Below are 24049 nucleotides of genomic sequence, written 5' to 3'. Positions count from 1 at the left end.
CCTGATTCTAGAGCAGCCATACATTTTTAGATAGGAGCTAATGAACAAGTGACCCACCCTGAGTAATGCAGTGGGAATAATTACATGTGAGGTAGATAGAATTCCACATTTACAGAGTAAAATATCTAGTAAACAATGGAACTGAATGGTAAAAGAGAATTATCATAAGATTGCTTCCTATGAATGACAGTGGAATAGGGCTAGGTGAGTCAGAAAACCTGAGAGGGAGCTGTCACACACCTGAGGATAATAGGGGGAGAAGGAGAAGTATCTCCATTTTGAGAACCCGGAATATAATATGCAAATTTAGCAAAATTTATAATAAAGTTATTAGATGACTTAGTTATGATACTTCGGGCAAGGAAAGTTAAAATAGTGATGTACTGAATTCGTAGTTATGAAGAGCAATTTCCCCCTTTTAAACAATAAGCTTTTTTATAGCATTTTTCTTTTAAATATCGAAAACATTATTTCCATGATAGGAAATAACTGAGATATGGTGAATCTTACATATATGCTTAGCTTCTGAGGCTTGGCATGAAGACCTACTGGCATCACTTTTAATTCTTCTAGTTAGCCAGAAGTAACTGATGAAAAAATCCAGTAAAAATCTCCCTGGTCAGTCTCCCTGAAATTACACTAAGATCCAACAGATGGAAGCAAAGCAGCATTAACTCAGAAAGAGCTGTTGAAATTCAAGAGCGGACTGTGGTGATGGTCTCTTACAGCAGTGAAGTGGCTGGGCAGGGGGTCTTGCTAGTCAATATTTATACTATTTGTAGTGGGGAAAATCCTGCAGTTACTGATTCTAAGAATGGAGACAGAAACAGCCTCAGCAAGGCCCCAATTGCTGTTTTGCATGTACTATGTTCAAGAGTCTTCTGCATGACTTCAGCAGGGCTTCCTGCCTCTGAATTACAGGGATGTTTACAAAAAGACAGAGATTCAAATGTTTTTACGGTTACTATCGATGATCAAAGATCAAAAAAGCAATGCCATGATATAAGTGGTTGCCAAAAAACGATAAAATAAAATATAATCTCCTATGAAAAAAAAGACAGAAAGTGTTTTCCAAAACTTAATGTCTATTTTCGCTTTAACTATGCTTCTTGGAGGGTTAAGTCTGAGGCCATCTTTTCTATTCCACTAGGTATTACAAGATTACTGGATATAAACCTTCTTTATATACACACAAGTATTCTTCAGTCGTTAGAAGCTGCTTACTTTTGTTGAAAATCCTTGATCAATTTCTTTGCCTTGTTGTATTTCTTTTCCAAGGCCTGATACTGGCTCTGAGTCTCTTTGAGGTGTTCGTTTACTGTGTGGCACAGCGTTTGAGCCTCGATCCAGTAGCTCTCCAACTTCAACATTCTTTCTTTATTCTCTTCTATATTCTGTTGGAGTTGAGTTTTTTCTAGTTCCCACCTCACTTTCTCATTTTCTGCTGCCTGCAGCTGGATTAAAAAAATGTCAAGGCAAAGATAATCTGGGTACTTCTGAACCAAAAATCCCTCGCATTTTTATAGCGTGTTTTTGATTAAATTCAACTGCTACATATACTCAATCACCAAACACCTTGAGAAGAGAAGAGCAAGTATTATTTTCATGATTTCACAGATTATAAAGGAAGCCTTGAAAAGTGAAATGCTTTGCCCAAAGTCACACATCTGATAAATGACAAAACATGGGTTGGACTCCAACTCCCATTATCTTTCCAGCACAGTATGTGGTCTGAAACTGTGTGAGCAGTAAAAAAATGTTCCAGAGTTTGACTAACAACTCTAGCCAATGAATTTCAACAGGTTTTCCTTCAGAGATTTTTTTAAAAATGTATAATTATATGTAAAAAGTTAAATGACAAGGGTGGGAAGACAGACAAGTTGGGAAAGAGAAAGGGGCAGAAGCACAGTGTGGCCCATTGCCTGCACGGAGAGGGCGCTCTGGAGTCATTAGGTTTAGATTTGATTCCCTGTTCCGCCAGTATTGACTCCCCCCCATTCTATTTATTTTAAAAAGTTAATTATAATTTTTTTCAATTACAGTTTACATTCAATATTATTTTGTATCAGTTTCAGATGTATAGCAAAGTGGTTAGAAAATCATGTACTTTACAGAGTGCCCCCCCCTTCATGCTTTAAGCACCCACCTGGACCCCCCATATACAGTCATCACAATGCCACTGTTGGCCTTTAAGCCTTGGGCAAGTAACTTAAGTTCTCTAACATCAGCCTGCTTGGAACAGCTTCTTGCACATAATAATTATCTAATAAGTGTTATTTTTATTTTGTTTTTATCCCTTTTGATGATATTTTACATCCTTTATTTCAACTGACACGAACATAGTTTTTTAACTCATTATTTTACTGGCAGTGCTCTAAGCCTTATAAACCCCAATCTGCATAAAAGTACAGAAAATAGTGTAAGTAAAAATATAAATTATTGTTAATTTAAATCCCTCCAATGGAACAGAGAAGCAGCTTCTTGTGGTTTCTGCTTCCAGGGACTGCTCGAAATAGATAATAACTAGTCCCACCCCATCATTTCCACAGGAACTCAAGGCTGGTCCTTTAGGTGAGAGGTCCAAGGTCATTCGTTCACAATAACTAAACTGACCTTTAAGAAGTGTTTCATCTATTTCACACGCCTCCTCTAAAGTTCAGGAAGATGCAGAGGCGTTCTGAACTATCAATTTTCAGAATCGAACACATTCCAAAACCATACACCATTCAGCAAATTTTAAAAAAATGTTTTATGTATATTTTAAACTAAATATATTGGCAAAACAGATTACAAAAGTAAAAAAATACTCAAAAACATTTCAAAATTAGAAACTGTATCATCAACATAGTCATAAAGAGTCATAGTAAAGTAAGCTAATCTATGGATGTTATATGTCAGTATAACAATGAAAAAATATAAAACACTAACTTATAGGATTTTCTAACTTAAATGTTTATAATCTAAAACATAAGCTTTGTCAAAGCACTTACAATCACAGGGGAATCTTTTCCTTAATTGTAACCAACAATTTAAAAAAATACTTCTACTCTTCCATTTGATGCCAAGAAACAATAGCAACCTCAAACAGGACTGGGATTTTACTGCATCTTTTATTAAGCAATGTTTTGCATTCAAGTTGTTTATTTACCAACCACCACTAATTTAAAAATTGTTATTCACAGAGCTTGGCTGATACCATGAATGATGTATAGACATGTTTTGACTAAAGAGCTACAGAGTTATTAGCTGGGAATACCATTTAACCAAAATAGCCTTGCTAATTAATCTCCATTTAAAACACATGGAAAAACCAAAACAATCGTTCAAAGTGAACAGGAAAACAGATTGTTAGCGGTGGGGGAGGAACTATGTCTTAATTTTTAAAAGACCATAAAGACAATAAAGAATATTGTTTTAAAAGCAATTCAAAAGATATTTTTAAATCTCTGAATTGCATATTTGATGAAACTAGACACAATTCAAGTAATTTACCTTACAATATACCAACTAAAAATGCCCTTTTGAATGTTGTATTGCATATAAACTAAAAGTACATAAAACCTTTCATCATGACCTGTTTTCCCCCACGAATTTAAATAATGTGAACTAAATATATAAAAATGTTCAGTACCATCTAGCACCTACAAGCAATTATTCATATATTATATTAAGTTTCATAGTATTAGAAATTGGATTTTTTTCTATACAGAATAATTAATATGCTATTAATATACATTGTTTCTGAGGAATGAGTGAAAAATAAATAATTAAGCTTATTCAAAACAAGATAAAAAGAGAGAGTATAATAGCTTGTGCATAAGGAATTATGGTCAAAATGTAATTCAGATGAGTGAACCATTAAAAATATTTACCTTTTTTGGGAAAGCTAAGAGGGAACCACATATGTGTAAATATGTATTTTTAAAATATTGTGCAATTTTCACTAAGGGGGGGTATAGTGGTGCTTACACCCTGGTGATACAGTTCCCACTGCCAGGTTCATTCATGCATCTGACAGTGGAAATGAATCTCTGACATCTGCACTCTTTCAAAGGTACGGGAACAAATCCTTTAGTCCCAGGGCTGAATTTATTCACAGTCTCTGAAGTTTAAAAAGTACAATTCAAACTCCATGTATTGACTGGTGCTTACCTTGCTCTTCAATTTTTGAATCTCTGCTTCTGTCACGGCATGTTTGATTTGCAACTGAAAATTGGAAAGAAAGAAAAATCGGAGCTAAGAATGTGTATCTACATTTTCAAGCCTCAGCAACTAGAAAAATATCGTGTTCCACAGCAGAAGGCCTAGGAAAGTGCTGCAATGCAGCAGGTTGTAAATTAAAATACCCGGTGCGTCAAATGACTCACTAGGTACAAAATAATTATACACCGGGTCTATGGTCCACACTCCCTCACATCGGATTGAGTTACAAATTTAATTGATCAGGGACCAAGGAGAACGAAACACATTTCCTCGCCCCCCTCGCAGTTCTTCCTTTAGGATTTGAGCGCCAAGCAACTGTTTTCCTCGCAGTCCTGTGGACTGAAACGCTTAAGGAGAAAGGTCGGCCGGAGGCTGCGTGAAGGTTCGGTTCCCAGGCTGGAAGACAGGTGGCGCTGTGGTTCCGCGAGTCACTCGGCCGAGCGGCTCTTTCCCGCCCAGGCGGCCGCAAAGGGAGCCGAGGCTGATGCAGCTCCGCAGCGAAATCGGTGTTTATTTTTTAATTGCAGGAAAGGTACAGATTTCTGTCCTCCAAAATATCTACTTCTGCTGAGGACCCGGACCCCCAAAAGCTTCAGCTACAATTTGTTAGCGCGAGAGGCCCTCCCCCATTTCCATGTGTGTGTTTTGCTTCTCCCCTCCCCCACTTGTTTTCTCTGTGGAGGAAGAAAACGAAATATCCATTTCCTTCAGGGATAAATAAATACACCAACATTTACGGGAAACAATATATGGGTTGACAATCTCCTCTCTGAAATCCTTGGGGCCAGATGCTTTTGGAATTCAGACTTCTTCCAATTTCAGAAAGGGAGAAAGCTGCATTTTCCATAAATTGCACATTTCCCGCAGCAGGGTCTGCGGAGGCGCTGTGATCAAACCGGCCGATATTTTTGCATGTGACTATTTCCACTAAGTGAGGTAGATAAATTGTAAATAATATCCTATCAGCTTTTGTCATGTCTACCTCCAAATGAGTTAGGCACAAAATTATTTTAGAAATCTGCGTCCAGGCCATATTGGATTTAGGATTGAACAAGAGGGACTGCAAACTTCTAATATTACTGTAATCAAGTAAGTCTAAGGTTTTCTTATCAGAAAAAGACAGTGAGCCAGCTGATGGAAGGATAGAAACTGGAACCTTAGGAGATCATGACGCCTTGGAAACCTCAGCTCTCTCTTTGGTTTGTAACTTGCATTTTATTGATTTTTACCTGGCTACGAGGGGCATACGAAAAGAATGAAGAAGGAAGGGAGTCAGAATCAGGCACAGGTTGATGTAACACCTTTAGAAGCCAATGAATAAAAGCTTAGAACCTCAGAGACCCCAAGCTCCTAGCAAAGTTCCCCCCTTGATGCTTTCAGGGCTCCTGTTCTCTGTAAAGCCCTGGGGTCTGCTGCTACAGTGCTGATGCCGCTCTCCACCCTGAGTGACCTTGAAAACGGTTTCCATTTGATTCTGCCCCACTCACATCACTTTTCTTACTTTCCCACTTTGGGTCTTGTCATTCCTGCAGTCTTGCCCATGTGGCTCTTGCTCTTTTCACCAGCACTGGTTCCCAGGGGCTTCGGGGCTCTAACAGTCTCTAGAGAGGAAGCGCTCTAATCTGGATGAATCTTTTGGTACCTGACCGTCCAGGTAACCCAGCCTCACAGGCTCGAGTGCCCAAGAGAAACTCCAACTGTGGGCTCTACGATGAACACATTACTGCAGAATCCCCCATGACTCACTTTAGACATGGAAAATTAGGGCTCCTAGCTGGAAAATGACCCGGTCCACGTCTCATAGTGAGTTGCTGTTAAAACTAGGACTTAGAACCTGGATCTTTGGGTTCCTGATCCAGTGCCATTTAATTAGGGATTAATTCAACAGGCATTTATTAAAGAGCTGTCATGTGAAGATCTTGTGAAAATAACTCTCCTTCTAATAAATATGTGTTGATCTATCTGACCAATGGAAATTAATAAACTAAAAAGGGCAAAAGTGCTTAGATATTAGACATGACACATTATTTATATATAATCATAAATATACTTGTGCGTGCACGCGCACATACACACAAATATGGCTACAAGGAAGTATTCTCCATGGAGATCTTGCACTTCAGTGGGAACACACTTGGGCCCTGCAAATCCACGTGCCTAGGTGACTTTGGAGGATCTGCAATTATTATTGACAAGAAGATAGGCGCCTTGTTCTTCCTACTCTGTGCCAGTGTGAAGAGTGCAGCAGGTCCTCAAAGTCCATTTCACTGTAGACCATTGTCTCATTACAATGTTGATGAGCTACTGAACTCTGGTTTTTATCAAATAGCCTGTGGTAAAACTGGCCTCATTATAGCCTTTCGCTACAGTTCCAAGAACCTATCTACGCCATTAAATGAGGACTTACTACAGTTAAGTTAGATTGACTGAATTCAACTCAGGCCTATCATGTCATGGCTATATGGTGTTGGAAGATTACTTAACCTCTCTTACCTTCACTTTTCCCATCTGGAAAATGAAGTTCCTCATAGGTCTTAATCTTCCTTATTGGAATATTAAATGAGATAACCCATTTAAAACTTTTAGCACAGTGGTTAACAGAGAATCAGCCCTCTACAAAGTTAGCCGAGATTAAGAAAGAAGGATCAGAAGAACTCATATATGATTGCCTCAACACCACTTCTCAGTTAAAAGTCTTTAATGCTGTAAAATGTCACACTTGAAATAAAACGAACACCTCTGGTTCTATCTGAACAGTGGCAAGAAATGAAAACGGCAGATTTTACAATGAGCACTGCAACTATGGGGAAGTGCCCAATTTTATCTTCTCAGTGGTAACTGCCTGTAGGAGAGCCAAGCACACAGCAAGCAACTTGTGGAGACTTTGGATTTTCTTTGTCAATTACTGTGGCCTCCAGCAAGCTGCTTCTCTGGGCCCCAGTTTCCCATTTGAAAAATGAGAGGGCTAGATGGGACGAACTCCAAGGCCTTTGCGAGTATATTAGAGGTGTGACATTTATGAAATGGAGAGCCTGGAGATAGATGGTTGTCATGGTTGCAGAGTCTAGAAATTCTTGTCTGAAGCCAGCATTTTCATTCCTATGAATGCATATGCCTGATTAATCCACTGATGTGTGAGAGAAACTTAGGTAAAACCATGCGACAGATGAGTTGGTCTTTAGTTACCCCACCCCTCCTATCTCACCGAATGGGTAACAGAAGAGAGCTGGACTCATCAGCAGAACACTGATAAAAGCTTCGAGTGTTCCTAAGTTCAACCAAATTCTTCAGATACAGGAAAGTAGAGGAAGTCTGTAAATTCAGACATTGTTCAGAAGATGGACAAAAGTTTTACTGCAAAGTATTCTTAGTACCCAAAGGCCTAAAATTATAGATATGTGATTATTTTAATCTTGTATGGACATTAAAAGAATTTCTACAAATTCATCACTATTAACAGGAAAAGCATCAAAAATAAACTAATTGCACTCTTTCATTTTATAGAGAAAGAAACTGTGTTTCAGTAGCTTAAGTTGCAGAGCTAATAAGTAGCAAAGCCAGATTTTGTAAACTTCAATCCATAGTTTTTTCCACTAATACTAAATTTCTTAAGTGACCCTTTAACTTTTTTATCATCTCCATCAGCACTGCCAGTGAGTCTGTGAGGCAAGACAGGCACTGTTCATCGCACTATTCAGATGGGGACAGTGGCTCAGAGAAGTTACGTGGCTTCTTCAAGTTCCCAGTCGATGTAGGTGGGGGAGTGGAAATTATCCCAGGTCTGACGCTGTTCCTCCCTTCACTGTGCACCTAATCTGAACCAGCTCTGGGATACTTTTTTTCATTTAAACCTCACAAAACCCAGTGGCATAGGTCATGGTTGTCACCTCCAGATGAGAATGTGTTGCTGTGACTGGAAACCACGGATCACTCCTGGGAGTCTCTGAGTATCCTGACACTGGACACAAAGAGGTGCTCAATCGGCTGCCACTGTTATTAATGGAACTTAGGAAGAAATTCCTGCTTCCTTGTTCAACCAGCATTTACCGAGTGAGACTGTGTGCCTGGAGCTGTGCTAGTCACTCAGGATACAAGAGCATGATAGTGAATCTACCTTCAGGACACTTACTGCAGGGAGATTAATAAATATCACCTATTGAGAGAAGTTCCCAGGTCACCCTGAGAGGAACGACAGGGGGAACCTGATCCTAGGTGGCCTGCAAAGTCTATTATTCCTATAACCAGGTCAGATGGCCTTGGGCTTTGGCCTGTTTGTCAGATCTCCAACTGTGGACCCCACTTTCCAGGCAAAGTGGGCAAGGTGGGAGTGAGCCTGAGATACCTCCATTCCATGAAGAAGAGAAAAATCACTCTTCAAAGAGGTGAAGCAGCTTAACAAGGGAAGCACAGCTGGTAAAAGGTTACGTTTTCTTATTCTAGAGCAGTTCTCCTTCCACAGGTTCAATAACCTTTCCAAAGCACAGGTCCAAGGGTTCGCATGTCGCCCCCTGAGATGGCTCATGCAACAGGAGGTCAACAGGATCGGTTAATAGAAACAGCGCGAAAAACCTGTTGGTATTTTTGGGCTTTAAATAATCTAGGATCAGAGAAGAGAACTGAGAAGGGAAGATAGAAGTAATGTTGCAAGTCAGTGCTTTCCCATTTGCCAGACCCATCTCTTTAATCTCTTCTCTTTACCATAAATGCCATAGATATCCACCCCAGGACTACAGCACAAGTAAACATATGCATTCCCAGAGAGAGTAGCAGCTCTCATGTAACGTTCTGCAGGTCTACCTGCTGGGTCTAGTTTCTGTTTATTTCTCTCAAGAAGATGAATAGAGAACACGTGCTCATAGCATTGAATCAATATAACCCAACTATAACTGCACGAAAAATGGAGACATCCCTTTGCATTAACATAAATAGTAAGACTGACCTTCTGCACTGTCTTCACTTATCCTGTGGGAGCATGGGAAACATTTTCCTTAAAAAGTGAAAAACATCTTTGCAGGAAAGATTTTGAGAGAACTCTAGTAGTAGAGATTTTACAATCACGTAAGAGCAACATTCTCTGTCTTACTTTAGAAGGGAAAAATTATGACTGGTGTTTGTGTAGAACTTTATAAAGTAGTTTCAGTATTGGAATTACAATTTTTACGATTATCTTTGTGATTATTTGAATTCTGCCTTACCCACGACAGTGTAAGCTCCACAAAAGAAGGACTCAGAGCTGTTTTTGCCTTTACTTTGGTGCTATTACACTGAAGCTACGCCATAGTTCTTCATAATTTCTGCTCAAAGCCTTACATATGGTACCTATCTTTACATTAACAAAACTGTTATGCTCAGGGAATAGTTTATGCTCATTAAAAATCATAATCCAATCTGTATGACACCATTAATTGCAGCACGTGTAGCACGGGGTGAGCTACTGCACAAGGTCACCCTTTAGGCAGGGACTCATCCTCCGTGATTAATGATGAAGGTGCTGGGTGTAGGTGACAGCCTGTAATTACAGTCCCTTTTAAAATAAATATCTGTTCACTGCTAGGTAAGTAACATTTTATAGCTTCTCTACATGTTAGTGGAAAGAACACTTTATTTTACTATCTTAATGCATTCATATTATGACTTAACTAAAATAATGCAATTTTTACACTCCATTTTTTCCTCCAGATAAATGTAGAACTGTTTTCACTGGGTGCAAATGCCCATGTCCACCGAGGAGGAGCGGGGACCAGAAACAGTGGTCAGCAGTTTCTGCTGCAGCCTCTTCCTACTTCCCACTAAACTTCCAGTGAAATTACATTAAAAAAAGAAAAACTCACAACCAGTGGACACTAAAACTAAAAACAACGGTTACTAGAATATGTAAGTGTCATGAAGCTGAATCAGAAAAACCAATCCAAGCTTGACTCCGAGGATGGGGAAATGCTGTCCTCACTGCTCGAGATCTCATGTCCGTCCATCAGCACGCTGGGCAACCTCTACTGTCTTTCCCAGGAACCGTCCTCAGATCAGGTCCTCTACCTCCCTCAGCGTTCCACAGCCATCAGAGGGCAACTACTAGCACAGACCAAGAATGCAGGAAGGTGGCTGACAGTGCCACGTTGGACGCTTTTAGCTGCAGACCCCAAAGCAGAGCAATATAGACCCGGGGGGTCATGGTAGATGCTTTGAGAGCAGAGAACAATCGTTTTTCTTTTCTCTTTAACTGAGAAAACTAAGAGGTGAGAGTTAGAAATCTCTCACCTTAGTACAGAGAATGGCACTAGCTTGCAGACTGCCAGAAAACAGCAACCGGGCTGGAAGCTAGGCACGCAGATATGTCCTCGTACAGGCCTAGAAATGCCGGTCATCATCCCAAAAGGGGATAACTGCCAACTAACAGCAAATACAAAAAAGCTTTTGTCTCATTTCAAAATAAATAAAGCAGAAAAGGGCATCTGGATACCTTCAGAGGGAGGTAAAGAGAATCATCTTGGAAACTCAAGTAAACCTATGAAAACGATCTATTCCATAAGTAAACAAATATTTTCAGGTACATACGATTTGAACACCAGGATGAAGGGAATGTGAAGCAGCATGAGGAATAAATGGTGGGGAGTCAGGAAACTAAAAATACAGTAAGAGAAGTTGGTCATGTTACAGGTGCTCGAGAACATCAATCATTTGATGTCAAAAGTGTATTTAATGCTACTGAAAATGGAATCATTGATATGAGAGGACACATTTGAGAACAGTCTCAGACACAGAAACAATAGAAAATGAAATAAAATGTGAAAAAGATAATAATGACACTGTTTCTAGAAAAAGACGCAAAGACAGAAAAAGTAACAAAAACTGAAAAAATATTCATGAACTAGAACAAAAACAAGATACAAACAAAACCAGAAACAGATTAGAAGAAAAAAAATCAATGAAAGGAGGCCTACTTCAAGAAGTTGTGATAAAAATTTTAAAGTACAGGCTAAAATAATACAAGCATCCATTAGGCTTTTCCTTTACAACACACAATGCTAAACTAACCTCAAACAATGGAGCTTGTCCTACTACATTTTCAGGAAACCCAAATACTAAACCCAGCTAACGATTACCTCTGTCATGATAATTAGAATGTCCCATTCTCAGTATGGGAAACTCATGAAAACTATAACCTCCATGAGTACTTAATACATTAAGATGTACTCTGAGAAGAAAAGATCCAGAACTTAAGAATTAACTAGGAAATTCTGTTATAAAGGGAAGAATAAGTGAAACTGAGTAAGTTGAGAGTGTATCTGTTGTTCATATTTTATAAAGCTAACTGAAAACATAAGTTTTTTTTAAAACAGTGACAATTAAATTTTAACCACAACCTTGTCTTAGAAACCAAGACTATCGAAAACCTCTATATGGAATATTCAAATGTATTGTTTTATTTGTAATTTTGAAAATTGTAGAAATAGAGAATACTTTTTAAAAACCTGAAGAGAATCCTTGGTAAAAAACCAATAAACATAAAAAAAGTAAAACATAAAATGAGATGAGCTCAATTAGACCTTGAATAATTAAACAATAAATTTAATTAAACAATAAATTTATAACAATAGATGTAAATTGCTAGCTTTTCTTAGACTCCAAGACAGTATTTTTAAAATTTACAATAAAACAAAGTGCTGACATTAGGTTTATGTTAAAAGTAGGTTCACACATATACACTAGTGTAGTGTGTTTATCCAGAAACTATAAACAAAAGTAGCAGATTACTAACATCAGACAAGAATACTTAAAAATCTTCAAGGCAGCCCTGGCTGGGTGGCTCGGTTGGCTGGAGCATCACCATCCCATACACCGTAAGGTTGTGATTCCCAGTCAGGGCACGTATTTAGGTTGCGGGTTCGATCCCTGGTCAGGGAGCATATGGGAGACAGCCAATCGATGTTTCTCTCTCATAGAGTGTTTCTCTCTTTGTCTCTCTCAAATCAATAAAAACATATCCTCGGGTGAGGATTAAAAAGAAACCTTTTAAGTCAAATTTTATGTGCTTTTAATGTAACATTGAAATAGACCATCAAAGCTGTTTGAGGTGTGATTTTACTAAATGGCTCTGTTTTCCAAGTTAAATAGGAAAAATTAATAAGGATAGAGAAGGTATAAAACACATACTATCACTTTTGTCACAAATATCCATATTAGTCTATAATAAAAACATTACCTTAAAAAATCAAAACATGTAAAAACAATATTATCTGACCACAATGTTAAAAAAACATTAATTTAATGCAAAAACTTACAAATTAAAAACGTTTTCCTCAATTATTCAAGTCAAAGAGAAAATGAAAATGGTAAAAATGAAAAATACAGACTATTTGCAAAATAATGACAAGAAGAATGTACATTTAAACTAAAATAAAAGATGTGGTCAAAGGCCTAATGAGAGAGAGATTCATAGTTTTAAGTGTTTTTGTATTTAAACAATAAGGTATTACAATAAACTAAGTGTATATTGCAAGAAGTTAGAATAAAAGAAATTAAACATTCCTAAGGATAACAGGATGCTGGAATTAATTAAAAAAAAAAAAATAAAGGTAGAAATGACTAAATTAAGTAGGGGAAAACATCCAGTTTAGTACAATATAGCAAACTAACAAAAGGTATGTATTACCTCTCCTGAATTCAACTTTGGAGATGCCAAAAGCGAAAAAAAGGAACACTGATGGGCTTCAGGGTCTCATTCATCAATTAACAAAAAGCTTGTGAGAAACTCTAAAGCACAGAACACAGATGTTTCGGGGGAAAATGCAGATCTGGAGCAGGAAAATGTCAGCAACCAGGAATGGGAGTCAACAATCAAATCTTTCTCAGGTGACCCAGGTAAGCCTGCATCTGGAGGTAAATCAGGGATAATTTATTCTGTCACCCTGAAGTTTGGATATCTTGGCTACTAACTTAACCTTCCGCTCCATGTGGTAAGGTAGCAGCACTAGAACAATGGTGAATTAACATCAGGGCAGTACTGAAATCCCATTAAAGCTGGAAAGAAGTATAGGTGAGTAGGAACTACTTATTTTGTAAAAGGCGTATGTATAAATATATTTAACTAAAATTCTGGAAATACAAAAAAAATTGGAGAGAAAAAAAATTGGTAGATGAAAGTATGCTATGGCTATTATTTTGTTAAATGGTAATGACGTAGCTATTGCTCTCTTCTGTATTGCTAGGAGAAAACAACAAGGCTAAGTAAGAGTTACTTGGGGGAAATCTCTAGAAAAATAGAATAAAATATTTAACTTTCACGTAGCAGATGAAAACTTTATGTATCTAATGACAAGTAGGTAAAAAGATTAAAAAATAAAACAAGCAGCATGGAAATTGTAAAATATGAAATAATTCAGATTTAAGTTCTAATATTAAAGAGATTAAAGTAAATATAAATGGGTTAAACTCACCAATTAACTGACAAAGACTCCCACTGTAGTAAAAAGGTAAGATTTAGGAATAGGTTGGCTAAAGAAAAAAGATTGGAATAAAAAGATACAGAATGACTAAAAACAAAAAAATATAGGAAACAGATGCTGTGAAACAAATATAAAGCAAAAGAAAAGCAGTGTTAAATTTTTACTATCAGATAAAACAGAATTTGGGGTAAAATGCATCATAAGGTACAACAGAGGTGCTACAATAAATCATGAAGTAACAATCCTGAACATACATGCACATAACAACAAAGATTTAAAATATATAAGACTATAATTGATAGATTAAAAAAAACTGTAGCTTTTGATTTAACATATGCTTTTAAGAATTATTTGATAAGACAAACTGCAAGCTATGTTATAGAAAAATGTGTGTTTGTATTGTCAATCTTATATAAATGAAAAATATATATAAATTTCATACCCAAACAGAATATGAGTGCTTTTAGCATACACAAGGAATATTTAAATAAACCTGCTTATGAAAAGCTACAAAAGTTTGTAAAATTCTAAACAGCCATCATATGGAATATCTTTTCTGACCAGTGAGTGATGAACTTAGAACCCAATAACCAAAGAATAGCAAAATAAAGTTCCGTATGTCTAGAAAGTAAAGTATTTCACTAAAAAATTTTTGTTAAAGAGGAAATCCCAAGACAAAATAGATCTAAGTGACAATGGCATTCTAAATGTAAAAAGTTGTGATGTGTAGCTAAAACAATATTCAGAAAAAAATATAGCTTCACATATATTTAAAGATGCAAGAGTTATCAAAAATAAATGTAGTAAGCACAGCTGAATAATACCAAGAAAGGATGACAAATAAATATATTGGTAGGAAATAGTAAGATAAGCATTTTTTAATTTAAAAAGAGGAAGTAGGAATGTAAAAATAATATTACAGACAAAATTCTAGAAAAAAACAACTACAACCTGAAAATATTCAAATAAAGAAAATAAAAAATAAAAAAGGGTAATTACAGATATTAAAGATTTCAATACTTTAAAATTATATTATAAACATATGTTAATAAATATGAATGCCTAGGAAATACATTGAGAAGAGTATTCTTGAGAAACGCAAATTATCAAAATTGGCCCAAGAAAAACTTGAATAGAATAATAGCTATTATAAAAGGTATTTACAATCTTCCTCCACAAAGGCATTGATGGTTTCATAGTTGAGTAATGACAAACTTTCAGGGAACAGTAATTTCTACCTTATGAAAGTTATTAAGTCTCCCTTATTAAAGTCTACATCAAGGTCAGCAACCATTTTCTGTAAAAGATCAGAAAGCAAATAACTTAGGATTTTCAGACCACGTGGTCTCTGTACCACTACTCAACTTTGCTGTCGTTGCAAGAAAGAGCTACAAACAATAAATAAATGGATGTCCATGGCTGTGTTTGAATAAAACTTTACAAAAAAAGGCAGTGGGTTAGATTTGGCCGATGGGTTGCAGTCTACTGACCCCTGGTCTAGACCATGCAGTTGTCCACACAATGGTGAACACTTCAAATAATATTTACAGAGCACAGAGTCCTTGGCTCAATTCAGAAAATGAAGGATATAACTTTCCATATACTACTTCTGCTGTTTAGACTTTAGCTTCCATAAAAGAATGCGGGCCCTACTTCCAGCTCACTTATCTACCAAATAGTAGGGGCCATACTCACCTGGCAACATGAAAGAGTTATTTATAGGCTTTTGCCAGAGTATATATACTACCTTGACTTGACTTCGTCAAAGTTGGATTGAGAGTTATAACACTCACGGAAGATTTCTTAAAGAACAAGGTCCATCCACTTTTCTAGATAATCTTTATTTTTGGGCCCAATCAGAGCCATGGAGAAACAGGTACCTAGACTGCACTTGTTCCTTCCACTCAGCCACTTCCTGCAGAACTTTATTTCTCCACAGTGCTCTTTGGTTTGAAGATATCAGTTAATCTAGAAGGTCCCGAGACAGGCATTGCATAAGGGAATTCTGAGCTTTGTGATCATTATACTATAGTGTACTTCACTGTACTGAGACATTCACATCTGATTTAGAACTAGGAATACGTGTAAATTATCTGAAAAACCCATGTATTTGGCCGCAAGGACTCTGTGAACTATATAAATGGAAACGGTCCAACCTGAGTAACAGTAATAGGTGGAAGAGAAATGGGCACTCTCAACACATAAACACATCTCTGTACCAACAAGAAAAGCCATTCTGGTTGCAACTTTTCAAACAAATATATGTACTTAATAATGAAATGGACAGGTGTAGAAAAATATTTTGAGGATCAGCAGCTTACCTCTTTGAACTTGTGACTGAGCTTGGTTGTGTCCAGGTCTGAAGGGGAAAACATGTCCTCATTCTCAGGCAGTTCAAAGACTTCAATGGCCATGTCACCACCAGGGAGGGCAGGTCCTGCCTCATCTTCTTCTTCATCTGTGGCATATTCTCCTGTCTGAAAGGAAGGGGATTTCAGAAGTCTAGCTCTCCATGCCCCAGATAGAGATGGGTTATTTGAAAGTATTTTATCAAAGAGAAATAAAACATCACCAAATGGTAAAAGTGTAAGTAGGTTTGTAAGTCAAGCATGCCTCATGCAGCCCATGTTACAAACAAATGTTAGTTCAAAGACTCAACGTGACGTGTCTATGCCACGTGTAAGCGCATTTCTGGAAAGCTAACAGCATCAGCAGCATCTTTAGTAAAGCCACAAGAGTTGTTTTCAACCTAAGTATTGGATGGTTTTATTGAATAAAATTATGTCGCAAAGGGAAATAATTCCTTTAAATTCTCACCACCTGGAAGAATAAGTCACCTGATACTAGAAGCAGGGAAGAAGGGGAGAGCAAAGATTTGCAGAGTTGGAAGGGACCTTAATTAAGCCCTTCAAAAGTTTAGTAGATGAATTCACCTAGGCTTTAGAATTCAATCAGGTCTGTTTCATATATTTAACTAATGTGATTAACTAGTGACCTAAAGGATAATACACAGGTTTTTAAATTTACAGCCCACACAAAACATAAGTGTATTGTTTTGCCTGCAGAGTACTCTGATAAATCTTAGTATTTTGTGAATGTTAAAAATTTTTTTACATAATATTCTATATTTCCAGTTCTTCTTGAGAAAGCCAGTGATCTGGCAACACAGGCAGACTGGGACATGGTAACAGCTGGGCAGTCAGCAGCAGTCGCCCTTTTAAGCTGGGTCACACTTTCTAATATGACGTCTATAACTCCATATTGTTCTATGCTGTTAGCACCCCTCCTTCACAACACCCGCAGGCTCCTGAAGGTATCCGAGTTCATGACCCCTGGAATAAATGTTCCTCCTCACTACTGACCTCCTTAACATTATTAGAAGGCAGCTCTGCTCCTGGCAACATCAGGCTGAGAGACACTAATTCAAAATAACTGTTTGAAATCTATATCCTATGATATAACTTAAAGATAAATCACTGATTCACAGGGTTGATAAAGTTCATTTACGTCACCTCTGTTCCTTCAGGTAGTTCTATCAAATACATAAAACAGATAGGAATTCATACTGCCTTTAAAAAACTTTCATAAACAGTGTACTGAATGACCTATTCCTTTGATTAAATAGGATTAGTGTCTGATGGCTGTTTTTCTTGTTTTTTTGTTTGTTCTGTACTATGTTCTTGCTAGGGCTGAAACTCTATTTCTTTTACTATGTTTGCATATGAAGGAAATCTGGTCATTAACCTCAATATAATAATTCCTCAGGTCTGGAAGACCATTATTACATTGCGATTCTGACATCTATCTCCTTTTTAAGTAAAACAATTCCAGTTTTCTCATTCTCTGCGACTGTCTTTGAACTAGTTGGTTCTAGATAGCTTTCACTTGTTGCTCTAATTAGATCCTACAAATCTTAAAAGAACTCTAATTCTAGATTTGATATGTTTTCCTGTGATATTCTGTAAATTAGTTCATCTCCAATTTATATATATATTTAGAACCAACAGGTACTTTGTAAATCCAGCTGATGTTAATCAGTAGGAATGTAGCAGGGCTGGTCCGTACACAATCTCAAGATACCTTGCTGAGAGTTTTGATTTAGAGAGAAAACCCTTGTTTTTAACCCTATAATTATAACCAGCAACACAGCCACATTTTATTATGAAGGCCTAAACCAGGTATGTAAAATTTACTCCTGTATCATCCATTTGATGAATATCATGAATGACTCAATAAAACCTTAAGCTAAATTTAAAGTCGGACAACAGTGTGGCACATTTCAAACATAAGAGTTGAAATGTACAATTGGATATTCCTTTGCCAGAGTGAAAATACGTTCCTCTTCACTATGGGCAAGGTAAAAAGTATAAATACTCAACCCCTATGTGTCCAGGATGGGGCCTGACACATAACGGGATCTCAACAAATATTTTTAAAAGAATAAACCCAAGAATGCCAATTGCACTTACTTGGTGATATCTATAACCCCCTTAGGAGGTTTGCAGTAATGTCAAGAACATGCTCTGCAAAGCCACTTGTTAAGAAGAGAGCATTTTGTCGCATTTACTTTTTAACACTCCTTGTACTGAATAAGGGGATTAGGGTATACGCAATATATGCCATTCTTACCTCCAAACATAGTTCTGGCTTTGATATGCACTTTAGTTATCAAAATTATCTTCATAAATGTAAGTTCCTAAGAAGCCTTCCTCTTGATTCTCTTATTTTTTGACTTTGCCAGTTTTCTTTCCATCTCAATATCCAAATTACCTGCAATTCTACTAAAATTCTTTTTATTTTTCATTTCATCTTTTCCCCTACTGTTTCTCTCTCTAATTAGTCTTTTAAGCATGTTGAGAACAAGCTATGTCTTTTACTGTCTTGATTATACTCATTACTTATTAGAGACTCTGGACAGGGTGTTTAAAAGCTTATGTCACCGCTCTCTCTCGCTGATCATTCACCATTCCCATCCTGAACAGGCTTCAGAATAAAGGCCGCATTTACTACAGAGCCTTGCAGACACCTAGAAGTTAAGGAGTTACATCTAGTAGACTAAGAATAATATGTTCTTCTGATTCTTTTTTCTTTATGGAAAATGAACATTACTTTTATGGTTAATCTGCAAGTAAAATAAATTACATAGAATGATGTGTCACAGAATGTCATAAACCTCAAAATTAGATGGGACTGAATGTGACACAGAGGATGAAGGACAATGCTATAAAAAAATGCAACTGCTACAACAAAGTATTTCCACTGGTATCCAGTTCCTTATCTTTGTTTCTGGCCAGATTCAACATCTTTCGTAAACAGAGACTCTTGAAAGATCTTTGTCCCAACCTGCAAATCCACTTTAAATGAGGCTAGCACAGTTCTTCGTGCAAGGAGTGACAGGCAGTAAACGTTCCTTTCCACCTCCTTCCCTGCCTTGAACAATTATTTCGTAACTTACTGCGTGCCCAACACTGTACATTTCCTAAAAACTCTATGATGTAGGTATTGCCATGCCATCTTAATTTGAAGAAGCTCAGACTCAGAGACTTTACCCAAGTCAGACAATGAGTCATGTTCTTGAAGCTACATCTAACATATTCCAAAGCCCATGCTCTTTTTCCTGTGCTATGCTGCCTATAGTCGACACTAGCTAAAGCTTTGCAGATAAAAAAACAGAAATACATTCCTTCCATATTTCCCAGCCAAAGCCCTGGTGCATAATCCTGTTGTGCTGAGATTCCCCTTCCACATCTTTGAAGGTTATCATTCAATTCACTTTGAAGACTTGAAGGGTGTCTCTAGTGAGCTCCAAAGTTCTTAGCCTCTTCTTTTCTCTCATAACATGCTCACCGTGGGCACGTGCATAGAAATCTCCTTCAAAAGATTTGGCTTATGGGTGGGTTGACTGATGTTCCATGCACTCTTTCTTATACAAACCAGAACCATAGCATAGTCTGCAGAATTACTGCAGTGTCTTAAAATGAATGAAAATGATACTTGCAAGGCAAAAGGAGTGCAACATTTTTCTAGGTGTCCATAGTTTGTATCTCTTACATTCCCTTCTCATATCTAATTTTCGTGAGCTACCAGTCTTGACTGAATCTTCCCTAGGCATTTTATCTCATTTTCAGACACCGTTTCCTTTATGTTCATATTACATCACAGCATTTAATATTTTATTAAAAGACACAATTACAATAAGTACAGCTGTTCTGTCTCTTAGTAAGCACATAACTTTTGACTGGTGAGAGCGGAAGCATGTAGATGTACTAGCGCCTTGAACACTCAGGAGAGCTGTAGATCTCAGCTGAGGTTGTACAGAGGAACAAACAGTATTTGTCATATTGGTGAGTTGGTTGAGTGGAGACAATTAAAGAATCTTGGTTGTGATGTCTCCTGGCTCTGTGATAACAAGGATGTTATGAGATTAGATTAGATGGCGCCTGCAAAGTGTTTAACACAAAGTCTGGCACATTAGGTAGGTGCTCAAAATAAGCAATTGCGGCTTTGCTGCTTCTGGTACTAACACTGTAACAGCAACATGCTAACGCTTCTCCAGTTCTATCTTATAACCAGACATTTGCTAATCAGCTTTGGCCTCATCAACAGAATGTCTTAGACGACCTCACCACTTGAATCTTTTATAAGCGAACTGGTCATTTCTTAAGTAAAATGTCTCCATTCCTTAAACTTGCTCCTCTGTTTATATTCCCAGTTTTGGAATAGGCACCAACTTCTATCCCAGGCCAGGCCTCTGTTCTCTTCATGTAATTGGATCTCCTCCTGCCCCCAAATCAGAAATGAATGCCCATCTATTTAGCACATCCTATGAAGCTGCAGCCTTAAGAGTCTTTTAATTCAACCCTTTATGTTTCTGCTAATGCCTTAGATCGCTCATAAAACCTGGCTGTTTGAGAGTGCCAGGTAGGGTTATATCTGCGATCCCAGTGTGGCCAGCACACTGCTTGGTATATAGAAAGCACTGAAGAAGTGTTTGCTGAATAAATTAATACAGTCTTAGCCACATCTGCACAGCACAGCAGAGCCTAATTTTCTTGTTAATTCTCAGCTTTCAAGTAAGAAATATAGCAAAGCACAGCTGTAGCTGGAGCCTAAATGACCCTCTGGGGGATGTTCTCTTGTTGTTAGGCTCAACCATTAGCAGTAATTTTGCTGTAGTAATGTTTGCTCTGGTAAATTCAGGGAAACTAAATGGTGCTAATCATAAAAATAGCCTTAATTACGCAGTTTGTGTTGGAATTTGTTTACTGGTCTTGAATTTGGTTATGTATATTTTCAGACTCAGTTCTGTGAATGAATACAAGAGAGTTGCTTTTTATCTAGAGAAAAAAAGACCTCAAATTAACACTTTAATGTTTAAAATTCCCAAATCTGCGCCAACCATCCAGATGGCTTTCAGCACAGTATCCCCTTCTCAGCAAAGGCCTCTCTATTTGCTGTCAGTTGACTTCTGTGTGCCCTAGTTTTATAATGTGAGGCCACTTAGTCTCTTTAAACGTCATTTGCTCATCTACAAAGTGGGAATGACAACAGCTTCTCCCTAAGTTTGGTGGGAGAATTTCCAGTAGTGATAAATTCAAAGTACTCATCACAGTGCCTAGTACTACATGAGCAGACAGCTTTATGATTCCAGTTATGTTCCCTATCCCTGGTCTCTTCAATACAATGACACAGAGCAGAACAACAAAAAATAGCATGGGCTTTGGGGTTGGAGGGACTGGGGCCCCAAAAGAGAAAGAACAATGTCACAGCTGCATGACAGCCGGCAAGTCCTTTAGCTGGTATCTACTGCACTCTCCTCTTCTATAAAATGGTGCAAAAAATACCAGTCTCACCGGGGTATTGATAGGATCCAAAGAAATAATCTATGTAAAACATCCCACATGATCCCTGGCCCTTTTCTCCTCTCACTTATCAAGTCACTCAAAAAATTCTTGTCAATCTTTGTTTTCAGAATGTTTTCAGATATTTCACTCTCTTCTTACTGTCTAGTCACCAAATCAAAAAACATCTGAAAATCTGTATCTAGGCTATTGAGATGGCCTTCTGTGTTCCCTGCCTTCAGGTGCTCAGCTCCTCAGGTCATTGGTAATACAGCTGACAAATTATTCTTCCTAAAATTTCTGACCAGACAGAGTTAAGATTTGCCCATAAAATCTTTTTGTAACAACTCGAACTCATCTTTCCCTTCTTAAAATTTTCAAGCAATTGTGGGAGACCATTCATAAAGTAGCATTTGATTTTATAATATTTTGAAGCCTTAGTCCCCCCGCCCCTTCCTTTTAGAAAATGTGCTACTCAGAGGGACTCAATTTCCCAGCATGGCAGGCAGACTCTGAAATGACCCCTAAGGATCCCTTCTTCCTGGGCAGTCATGCTCTTGTACAGGCCTTTCCCCTTGAAGGTAGACTGGACCTAGAGACTCTTCTAACAGCCAGAATACAATGAATTGATGGGATGTCGCTTCTGAGATGAGTTTATAGAAAGGCTGGTGTGACTTGCATCTCTTTTGTCCTCTTGCTCTGAAGAAACAAGCTGCCATGTTGTGCCTGGCCCTACAGAAAGGCCCACATCAAAAGGAACAGATGTTTCTGGCCAACAGCAGGCAAGGACCTGAAGTCAGCCAACAGTTCACATGAGGGAGCTTGGAAGTGGCTCTTCTGTGTTCTGCCAACAGCTGTGAGCGAGCCTGGACGTGGATGTTCCCCCAGCTGAGCATTTAGATGACTGCATCTCTGGCTGACACTTTATTTACATCCTTGGGAGAGATCCTGAGTCAGAGGCATCCAACTAAGCTGACCCATAGATACTGTCATGTATAAATATTACTTATTTTAAGTTGCTAAGTTTTGGTGGTGATTTGTTATACAGCAATAGAAAAGGGGATGTAATAAGTACAGAAAAATGGGAAAGTGCCTTTGGAAACAGGCAATGAGTCAAGGCTGGGAAGTTTTTGAAGGGTATGTTAAGCCTAAGTTGCCTTGAACAGACTGTAAATGGAAATCTGGAAGGGGATCCCTGTTGTGTAGTGGCAGAAAGCTTGGCAACATTCTCATTCTATAAGGAGAAAATAGGAAAGGTGCCTAGCGACCTGAGTGATTCTAAAATTAAGAAAAGGATTCCAAACAGAGTTCAAACCCAGGGTACTGTGAGAACATGGTCCAAAAATGAAGCAGAAGGTATGAGTGTAAAATCTTTTGTTAAGAATTGTGAGCTTAGGAAACTCAAATTTTTTATAATGGGTGGTATGCATATCTGTCACCTGCCCTAAAGAGAGACACTGTATTTTCCAAGGCTGTTTACTAGACAAACATCATTAAAAATTTAATCTGATAACAAAGGCCATCAGTATCTCTGCTCCAAGACATGCAGAGAAGTGAGAGACCCAGGGGGAGATTATCTCCAAACAATGTCTACCCTCGTTTCTACACCATCTTGGCTTCTGGTGAATTTTTCCATGAGTATGATATTCCCTCAGCTGCACTGATCAGTGTGACCAAGAATGGCTGGACCAAATCCATTCCATATTTTGCTGTGTATAATTAAGGGTACTATTAAAAGATCTCTAAGCAGCAGAATGAGTCTAACTTGCAGTACTTAGATCAGCCATATTCCCCAAGGCTTCCAGATCCTATTGGCTAAACAAATACCATAAACCACCAGGGTCTACCTTAGAAATCAAGGTGGCTTTCTCCTCAAGTTTCTTTATTGACCTTTCCACTTGGCCTAAGGTATTATTTCAGACATGGCAGGATGTATCAGTGATTGCACAGACTTGGCGTTGGCCATTAAGAATAAAATCCAGGGTTCAGGGCAATTGTATCATCTGTAACAACCTTGGCCAGTGAGTTGAGGTTGATCCAAATGCCTTCTAGGATTGAGGTGGTGTCACTGATCACATCACCTAAAGTCAGTCAAATTTTGTACCACTTTATCTAATTAAATGAGTCCTGTCCTAAGTTAGAACAACTGCAGGCAGAATGCCTATCCTTCAAGAAAGCAACCCTGAGTAACCAAGAATAGAATCATTTCAGAGGGATCTCTGGATCATCTGAGTGCTACATGATCTAAAGATGATGTTTCTTTAAAAACACAAAGGTCTCTTATGACACCCCTAAGGTGCAGCTACATGAATAGCCCAAAGAATTTGATCAATTGCCACAATTTGTTTCCAGAGTTTGCCATCCCAAACTTTAACTTGTCTGTAATGTGCCAAATGACCAAACAGTTAGGTCATTGACAATATCTCAAGAGTCAGTAAGAATATAACAAGATTCATCAAGGGGAGTACTGGCCAGAACTATAGAATGGCCTTGAGTTCTGCCAACTGATTGAGCAAAGCGACCAAGTCCATTTCTGGGTGTGCACAGTTGGTGTTGAGGTTG

The 24049-nt window shown here is 37.9% G+C and overlaps 1 protein-coding gene across 8 annotated transcripts in view; it reads right to left on the bottom strand.

Annotated features, from left to right (window-relative positions):
- PPP1R9A (protein phosphatase 1 regulatory subunit 9A) overlaps positions 1-24049 on the bottom strand; it is a 232468-nt gene that overhangs the window by 40670 nt on the left and 167749 nt on the right. For all 8 annotated transcript variants that reach the window (XM_087821163.1, XM_087821164.1, XM_087821165.1 and 5 more), the window contains 3 exons: positions 15968-16123; positions 4153-4206; positions 1225-1454 (listed from right to left, as the gene is read on the bottom strand). In XM_087821163.1, coding sequence (XP_087677289.1) covers positions 1225-1454; positions 4153-4206; positions 15968-16123 — 440 coding nt within the window. The remainder of the gene's footprint in view (positions 1-1224; positions 1455-4152; positions 4207-15967; positions 16124-24049) is intronic.

This window comes from Miniopterus natalensis, chromosome 10, assembly GCF_054644295.1.
Source record: "Miniopterus natalensis isolate mMinNat1 chromosome 10, mMinNat1.hap1, whole genome shotgun sequence".
Classification (NCBI taxonomy): domain Eukaryota; kingdom Metazoa; phylum Chordata; class Mammalia; order Chiroptera; family Miniopteridae; genus Miniopterus; species Miniopterus natalensis.
Note: the sequence above shows the minus strand (reverse complement) of the source record. Positions and strands in the feature narration are given on the sequence as shown.